The sequence below is a fragment of the Varroa jacobsoni genome, unplaced genomic scaffold, assembly GCF_002532875.2.
Source record: "Varroa jacobsoni isolate VJ856 unplaced genomic scaffold, vjacob_1.0 scaffold_1120, whole genome shotgun sequence".
Classification (NCBI taxonomy): Eukaryota; Metazoa; Arthropoda; class Arachnida; order Mesostigmata; family Varroidae; genus Varroa; species Varroa jacobsoni.
In genome coordinates this window covers 85925-95325 of record NW_019214022.1, presented here as the reverse complement: position 1 = coordinate 95325, position 9401 = coordinate 85925, and the positions used below count along the sequence as shown (strand labels likewise).

The 9401-nt window shown below is 42.3% G+C and overlaps 1 protein-coding gene and 1 long non-coding RNA gene across 5 annotated transcripts in view; one reads left to right on the top strand and one right to left on the bottom strand.

The window, feature by feature from the left end:
- The first annotated feature begins 516 nt into the window (after positions 1-516).
- LOC111266833 (uncharacterized) overlaps positions 517-9401 on the top strand; it is an 11890-nt gene continuing 3005 nt past the window's right edge. Inside the window, exons 1-2 of one of the 4 annotated variants that reach the window (XM_086971083.1) lie at positions 517-961; positions 1082-1268. In XM_086971083.1, the coding sequence (XP_086827209.1) occupies positions 1161-1268 (108 nt within the window). In that variant the 5' untranslated portion in view covers positions 517-961; positions 1082-1160. Of the gene's footprint in view, positions 1269-8641; positions 8772-9401 lie in introns of those variants that run through there. The other 3 variants (XM_022844650.2, XM_022844648.2, XM_022844651.2) reach the window with 3 other exon arrangements.
- LOC111266834 (uncharacterized) lies at positions 7773-9236 on the bottom strand. Its single transcript, XR_002684279.2, has 2 exons — positions 9146-9236; positions 7773-8241 (listed from the first exon to the last, which is right to left on the bottom strand). It is a non-coding gene; the product is annotated as an uncharacterized LOC111266834 (long non-coding RNA).

The following is a 9401-nucleotide window of genomic DNA, read 5'->3' as shown; positions in this document are numbered from 1 at the left end:
ATCAAGAGCAGTTGTCCTGTTCTAAAGCCTTTCGTTGCAACGTTCGAAGTTCCAAACTTACATACGATTCGTCTAGTTCTGCTTAATACTGCTGTCAATACCAGCCTACCCGTCCACTATTCGACTGCTGTTTATCCGAAGCTGACTAGCGGAAGACCGTTGCCCGTTGCGTATCCTAGCCGGAGTGTGTCACAGAGCACTTCATCTGGCTGATAAAGTGTGTGTTTCTGAATCTGAGTGTTTGTTGAGCCAGTTAGCCCCAATGTTTGAAACTATTTTTATATAACTATCACTAGGGATTATCATCATTTTATTCATCTTCACCATGCGTATGTCAGCAGTACGTTGTTATGGACTACCATTGCTAGTCATCACGGGTCGTCAGCGCAGATCTTTCCTTCCCTCTTAATTTTTGCACTCGCTCATCGTCCCGCCGCCACTGTCGCTATTCGACTGTTATGATCCACCATCTCTCAATCAAATTTTGCCAAACAACAGCGACGACAGTAGTTAACGCGACGGTCATAGCAGCCAATGGAGGAGTAGCAGCGCGTATAGGTAGGGACTGAGACAATTTGATCCTTGTCTGCGCCATCGCTTACGGTCGTCAGAAGAACTATACGACCACCGACGTCCGCCATCGCCATATGAGAGAAGGAAGCACGCACCCACCGACACGCAAACGGACTGTGCTGGATTAAGCACCATCACAGCAGTCGCAAAAGTAACGCTGACACCGAAAAGAGACAAGTCGACGTAGTCAATGGGAAGCAGTGGTAACAAACATAACGACGGACGTCGAGCTAACGTACAGTTCTGCTGGGTGACGGCTAGGCGTCATAGGCAGATACTAGAACTATACATTTTCATATAGAAATATTCAGATTTGATGTGACAGCAAGAAAAAGTCAAGTGATCGCCATAGCGGCACCAACAACAGGCGGGAGCTCAAAACTCAAAAGCAAGTAAGCTAGTAAACTTTTCGCGGTGCACTGCTTTTTAGCGACTGCGGCCTTGACGCCAGTGTATTGACATCACGCACGTAAAATACTAAAAGTAAATGCTGTTCTTCGTGGTGAAGCTGTTACTGGAGGTACGTAGGTAAAGAAGCGAGCCACAACAGGGAAATAAGCGAAGAAGCACGAATACAGATACTTGAAATGGAGCAACAGCAGAGTCCCAACAGCGGAGATGGTGCGGGCTGGGCCCACTTTAAAGAAAATGCCTTAAACCGAATAAGGGCAGCATCGGATAAACTTAACATCAAGGTACGTACTCTAAATGTACTCAATAGATGAAGCTTGGAGCAACTTCCCAATTTAAAAATGAGCCAAGAACCGAATTTGATTCAATCTGCTTCAGCCACTTAGCCCTTGTTAAATCCCGACGGAACATAAATCAAAGCCGTCCAAATCTCTGTTATTGCCGTCCTCTTTCACTCGGGAGGCCCCAGTCATTTCGATTCATATAAGTAGCGCGCACCGTCCAGGGGTCACTGCTGGCCTCCAGCAGTAGAGTGGCCGGAATAAGATGACAGGCAGCCGTTTATTGCTTGCGAGCGCTGTATTCCTGGATGGACAAAAGTAATGTTTGTAGACAGGTGGTCGTTTTGACGTGTAAAAACGTAAAAAAGGATGATTACATGCACCGTAGGCCACACAAACAGGTTGTCTGAAGCAGTAGCAGTATTGCGTGGCCTAGGCCATGACCAGGCTAGGCGGTAGTTCACTGAGAAAGATCGAGGTAAGAGTTCCGCATGTGTCTTCTATTTGCAATGATGCCCCCGCTGCAAGGCCAACATGATATCTTTAGAGTCTTAGCTTGAGAGAAAAAATACCAATAATGCGACCAGTATGCATGACACAGGAAAATGGAAAGGACCCTCGAAAAAAGAATGGACACCAAAACTGACGCGCTCTAATGAGCCAGTTAGAACAATATATGCATGTTGTTTGTTTACGTCTTATTATCCGGCGGCTATTAATATATTCTATTTGTGTGACGTCTTTTACTTCCGCTTCTACGTTACACATTGCCTTATACGGCTGGTTTTTCCAGTTGAAAAAGCGGACGTGGCTTCGTGCGAAAAATTCGAAACCAGGCTAGATTACTACTATGCATTGAGCTCTACGTCAGGTACCACCGCTAGATTTCCTCGCCTGATACTTTAATAATTTTCAATTTGATGCCAAAATTAGTGGATCATTACTATATTCTACTGAGAAAGCACCTTAGCTAGAGTTTTATAACCTGCATTCGATTCCCTACAAAAATGCAATGTTCGTTGGGTCGGACATGCATAAAACGTAGTTGTAGATTAAACGACAGTGTACCCAAGTAGCTTAATGCTTCGCGTTACATTATGATATCTTAGCTCAGAAATAAAGCTTTTATTTTTATTAGAAACGACAGGGTGCTAAGCTAAAATGCGCTAAGGGACAAACAAATCAAATGCTGTAATAATTCACGAAAAGTATAAAACTTGACGTAAGGAACGGCGTTGCAAGTTCAATACTGTATCGGTTTGCGTGTCCTAGCTATATTATAACAGGAGACCTTCTGGTTCTAAGTTCCCCACGCTACCACTTGCGCCAGCCCGCGAGCTAACTATGTATGTATGTGAGAAGAGTTCTTCCACGTACTCAGTAAACATCCACTACCACGAGCCGATTTATAATTGCGATTGTTAATGTATATTCCTATGGCCGTTTATGAAGTGATCAGATCTCATTAGTACACGGTATGGAAGTAGTCGTCACGAGCTAACACGGTAGATGATTTTAGTGGTTGCTATTCACAAAGTAGATGTGACCTAAAGCGTAATGGCCGCCGCCGCCGCCGCTGCCGACCGATGATCACAACCAGAATTGTTTACAGGTGTTGCCCAGGAACCAGTGCATGTGGCCTCACTCTGCTAAAGAATAATTTCAGATTGCCAAGATGAAAAAGCGATTTTTGGGTTACATAGTGTAGCTCAAACTAATGCTAAACATCGCCCTGAGCTGTTCCGACGTATCAGGATCTGACAATTTTCTTCCTTGAACGTGCCCAATATAAGAAGGCAGTGGGCCCAGTATTTGATTGTTCGTGACCAACAAGGCCAAAATCTAGATGTGATAGCCAATGCGCGCAATGGCATGCAAGCAATAAATTCAGATGTAAACAGGTTCAGCTTAACCCGGTCTTGCCGTGGGACATTGGGTCGGCCTTAAATCCTGCCTTCGTTTCCGGTGGGAATACGTTCACCGATGAAAAATTTCTGATTGGCACATCAACGGGCGTTGTGAATAGAACGGATATTAGTTCTTACACGTTTACCATTCCTACCGAAAAAGATAGATCCCAGATACACAGACAGTCGTAGCGTTTTCTATGTAAATCTTGGATTAAGGATTACCCTAGAATGTTTCCATATGGGCTGGAACGTAGGAGCATATAATAAAAGCTTACGTAGAAAGGAAATAGCTGTTCGAGATCAATATATTACCAGGCGTGCGCCTCTGACGTAACGTACTGTTTGGGTGTCTCCCAAGTAGAAGTTGAAGTTGGATTCCAGCTAATTTGGATTAAGCTGAATTTATTCGTGAGATTATTCGATAGACTCGCTTACGCCACTGCCAATTTGTTCCGACAATTGAGCAGTCGGTTTAGAGTCTAAAAAATCTTTTCTATTAACAAAATATGTGCAACTAAGGACCGTTCTGTGGTCGGCGTTTTCGATGAGCGGGCAGCCTGCAAAAGTTGTGAAGCATAGAAGTTTAAGCTAAACCATTTTAGGAAATAGTTCATTCTCGTTACGAGGGCTCATTCTTAATAACTGTAAGACCGAAGGTCGTCGTGATTGGCTGCGCGTCCAACGATTCGAAAGTGGGCAGCTGACAACGGAGATTATATATCGCTGGCTTTTTTTGAGATACGAGTCCTCGTACGATAGTCAATCACCCGTCTGACTTGGAAACGATTTTAATGGTTGTAAGAAGGTGAGCGGCACCGGGATGTCTTTTTATCAAGAAGGACCGAGCGCTTTGATGCGTATTTAAATGTCTAGAACTGAGAATCAATCATTTAAATTGAAAACATATCAAAATGCTGAGCTGTACGAAATACAGTTGGTTGTGACTGGTACGATTCTGGTCCTACCAATCAATATACAATTGGTAGAATATTCAAAGAAACGACCCAAACGGCCGCCTGTTGAAAACAAAGCAAATAATCGATAGCTTTTCAACATTTATCGAGTACTAGTCGATTTGGCTGTTTGAGTTCGTCTTCTATTAGAAGGCAATGTATGTCGATGCATACGGACGCATGCTGATGCTCCCGTTATGTCTCAGTGGTGTCGTACCGCCGAAAACAAGACCTCCGCGGCACCTGCAATTGCCATCACAGATCGATCCTACGCTTACCTTCGTCTCGCCTCAGAGCGGCAGTTAGGTGACCGCCATTTGAGAACTAGACAACAACTCTATCACCGTCAATGGCAACAGTCACTAGTGGGTCATCTTGCTGTTCGTCTAACAGCACTGCTACGTACACGAGCTTCAAATGAGAATTTGTATTAGATAGTATTTTATGCGTCCTCACGCGGGGACTGCGTTTCACGAAGATGGCTGATTATGATGATCACGATGACCGATAATTACTATAGAGAAGAATCAAACGTTCATTCATTTGGATCTGAGAACGTTTTTGTGTTTTTAATAGTAGCAGCAGCAGCAGCCTGAAACAGGGTATTCAGTTACAACATTTGATAGAGTAGTTCCTTACGTACTAGTTGTTTGTTAGATCTTCTATCGGGATGCAAGCTATAATTAGGCCGAATTATGATATAAAATTTCGTGAGCGATTATATAGCATCTACGTATGATTTCTCTCGAAGCGGTCACTAATATGATGCACCAATACTACTAATACCAGAGTGATGCTGGCAAGATTTTGCTTTAGAAGCACCTGTCTACGACCACACTAGAGTATAATCCCTCATTGTATTGATGAAACTCTCAAATTTGAGTTCCTTCAAAAGAATATGGTTCCTAAAACCTTCTTTAGAGATACCATTGAAACGGTAGAGGGCAGTATTCGCCTCCTTTGTTATTAGAAAGTCTACAGTACGACGGCAGAACAGCATGGTCAGTCTTATCAGAACGAAGGTGTCTCAGACGGGAACTATAATGAATGGCGTTGTTTTTGTTAGCGCAGTGTCGGTAGAACAAACAGGTATGACGAATGGAATTTTGAACGTCTATCGCGTACTTGTTCGTTTACAAACTGAAAATGGCCTCCGGCCATTATTTCACTAACTCTTTCGAGAAAATAACATGGCAAGTAAGATGATTTTTCTCGAAACGCTTTCTGGCCAGCGACACGTCCTTAGAGTTAATAACTTCATAAAGCAATCTCCAAGTTCCACATCAAACGCCGCTAATGGCCGTTGCTAGGGTCACGTATCGCAGGCGCTCGTGTCCCCTGGTTACGTTGCACTTGAGAGCGACGGATCGAGCACTGTAAAAAGCTAATGCTGCATTTTACCGCGTATATATATACATAGTTTTGTAAGAAATATTTGAGAAAGCGCATACTTCCGTTACCTAAACTAGAGTGAAACCTATTTACTGTGAACTTACTACCGATGTCAGATGAAAGCAGTAACTCTCGAACGATAGCTTTTCTGATATTTCAAAGATATCTTTCTTCGATCGATCTGCTACTCAGTCTCATATACGATAACTTATTGTATGATCGCGAAAGTCAGGTAACATTAGGGACTTCGCGAACGCTGACTTCAGCGCCGCCGCTAACATGCACACTTATTGTTGTTGTACAGAGTAAGAATATGACGAGAAATAACAGTCGACCTTCCATCAGTCTCATTGAAGCAGTTGTTTGATTTCGTTGAACAAATCCTTATGACTAGATATGAACGATTTCGCTATTCCTAGTATCTACTAATTGCGATGAACGACACAGTCGCAGATAATTGTTTTGACTGGATGATCGGTTTCCTTCACTCTGATAGCACAAAAAATCTACTAATTTTTTTTTTAATAAATTTCCTTAATATTATTCACTCCCGATGTGGAGAAGGTAGCGCCTTATGGGAATATCAGCGTCAAAGCATGCCTAGAAATACTGAGAAGTTTAGTTTGTAAAACGAGCATCGTACGTATTTCCTATTCATTTCATCACAATAATGTATCAATCGCAGATTGAAGGCGCCTGTTAGAGTACGCTAAGTAGTTCGCTAAACGTAAATCCCTATTCTCGCTTTCAAGATCGCACCTGTCCATTTCGTGAACCTGAATCAAAATATCGATCAACAGTCGCAAGTTGCTATGTAATTTAACGCTAAAAACTTTGTGGATTATGATTTAAGCGAAAGTTTTCAGCGGCGTCAAACGGCGCGTTTGCAAGTTCGAAATAAGTGTACACATAAGTTCGCGAACCTTACGGGCTTTGACCCTGAGCCGTCACTCGTGAATCAATGTGCTTGTACACACTGTTTGAGCATCTTTTGTCGAAGTATTGAACGTCACCGTGTGTGAAATCGATCAAACTGAAAAAAAACACTCCGTCTGTGAGATTATCTGTAATCGTTCCGACATTAATGGTATTTCGTTGGCCGTCTCTAATGCCCCACTTACTACTTGGCAGGTGGCGATATTATATTGCTTTGACACCGGGCTTTCTAAGCAGGATAGTCAGCACCGGTGAAGTGAATCACCGTTATTTTCTCCTGCTATGGATCTTATCCCAGATTCCTTTCCATCGACACTTCTTGCAGCCAGCATGTTTGGCTATCTTGGTCCCAGATCGAAACGCGACATGTAAAAAACCTTTTTACACGAAAAGCTTAAATGAACTTCCGCTCGGCTGCCTACGCTGGTCTCGATTGGTTCGCTCAAGAACTACCGCCGATGTCGATTCCATTCGTGTGAAAACGTTCATAAACGTTCCTTCTCGACGATGTGGCACAGACTGCTTGTACCAAAGGAACGTTTAATTTGGTCGCTCGGTGATGAGCAGACAACGAAAAATATCTTAACTACAGAAAGAAGGAAAATGTTCACGGAAGACAAAAATAATGATTTACTTGCGATATATGGATTTTTTTTCTTGATGAACCAAACTTAGTTGTCTGTTTATGCTCACTTACTTACGTGAGTGGACACCCGAGCAAGGCAGGCAGTAACCTTCTTTGTGCTAGAACCGACGTTGACACGCGAAACTGTTAGCGCAAGCCGAATACATGCCCTTAAATTTAACGATTGATGCACGGGCGGAGTGTAGCACGCCTCGTTCCAGAATTCTAAAACAGGTACAGCAACTTCTGCTTGACCCCTATGGACTGCAGGACTATTCAAGTCTCGCAGCGTGCCACGTGCTAGCGACTGATAGCAACGATTCTGTTAATTGAAATTATTCTGGGATAACCATTCATTGCTGATTGAAAACGAAAGCACTTTCGGCCACACTGACAGTCGGTTAAGTAGCAAGCCGATCAATGTTATAATTGGACCTCGTAGCAAACAAGCGTCTATTATCCGTCGTTGCTACGCTTTTTTTTTTTACTCTGTACGACTTAATCACGATGGTACCTGGTGCAGCAACCATAGAGATATATACAATTAAATTACGAGAATTACTAACCTGATGCGTTTCTAAATTACCCCAACTATGCGTAATGGATACGATATACTTGCAGTTTTTCTATTAATCGATACTTTTCGACCACGAAAGTATCATGTTGGTCTATATTCATAAGATGCACGACATCATTGAAAAAGTGTTATTTATTTGACTTCCTTTAATTTTCGCCATTAATTAATGTTAGCTCGTGTTCTATAAAACCGTAGTCGGTGCTTCTGCTGAAAATAGTATGGACCCATAAAGTTTACTTCAATCAACGATTGAGGTCACTCAACCGGACTGACTCCCATGTGTTGTGAGCTACATATATAAAACATAATGCCTGTCTACATAGACAAATCTAATAGCACTTATGAAGGGCCTGCCGATGTAGCCTGGATGATCAGTTCTGTGGAATAAAACGTATGAAGTATATTTTTGCAGCCCCTGCTGCCATGCCAGCCTTTCGACTGAAGAGCGAAGTGCGTAAGTATTTATCGCGCATCAATAGAGCCTTGCGCGAATCCTTTTCGGTGTTGCTCGGTTACTCGTGTTGAACAAAATTGTAGTTGACGTTTGGATGACAGTAATCAGAATGGTTTCAGGCAGATTGGTCTGAAATTTTGAATGGCTCGAAACAATATCATATACTTGTTTGAATCAAGTTTAATTACTGCTAGTGTAGTGTTCAACTTAACCATAACATGCGCGGTTAATTTGCATATTAAGAAAAATAGCATAGTTTTTGACGAGTAGATGACGGCAGATAATTTTCGTAGCAACACAGAAAAACGCAATTTCCAAATCGAAAAATTCCAAAAAAGCGAATCTTTCGGATAACTGGATCGTTTCTTAGGCCTAATTGCTAAAAATGTTACGTCGAGTTACGCCAGCTAATTTTTGGGTGGCTATTTACCACCGACTGACCCTTCTCTGCGCCGATCTGTCTCCGGGCTGAATGTCGACGTGACGTATTGAGTTATTGGATTTTGCTGGTTTTCGAAAAGCAACCTACTCATTGCTTCATAAAGCCCACATTGTTAAGTGTTGCCATTTTCATGTATACAAGCTGTCGACGACAGCGACTAGACGCCATCAAGAAAAGAACGGGTTTTTTGAAACTTTTACGTCCACATGTAATCACGGTATGACAATAAACGAATCTTTCTTATTTCTATGAAATTAGCCGCTCGCGACTGCGCTTTTGGCCGTCTACGGCGATACGCAAAACGCAGACACATAGCACCACCAGTATTTTTAGGTTGTCGTTAAAACTTGGACGAATGCTGACAGCTTAAGTTGGCACTTGAAGTAGGTTGAGATGTTTACTATGATTTCAGCTAGTTGAGATTGAGATGTTAGGCGTGTTCCATAGCTAGAAAGCTATACGCACGGCATTTACCGTAATAATATGGTACGAGGAATAAGTTCGAAAAACTTTGCTGAAACCATGCGGGACACAGTATTTTACTCGTGTGGCCTTAAATAGTTAAAACAAAAAGAAAAATCAGATCCTTACTTGCTATTAACTGTACGCACTATTGAATCTGTCTGTACCGTTGAGTTACTGATATCGTGGCTACTATAAACGTGACAGGTCCGCTTTGACTGGCTTTGTAATGATGAATTAAAACAGATTTTGTATTTCATATATTAAACATATGACGTCCGTAGTAGTTATCTGTGCCTTTTTAGTCGAAAGGGTAAATTAATTTACGGTGTTACTTGCTTTGTTTTTGTTGCTATGCTCGTCGTCGTCGTCGTCGTCGTCGTCG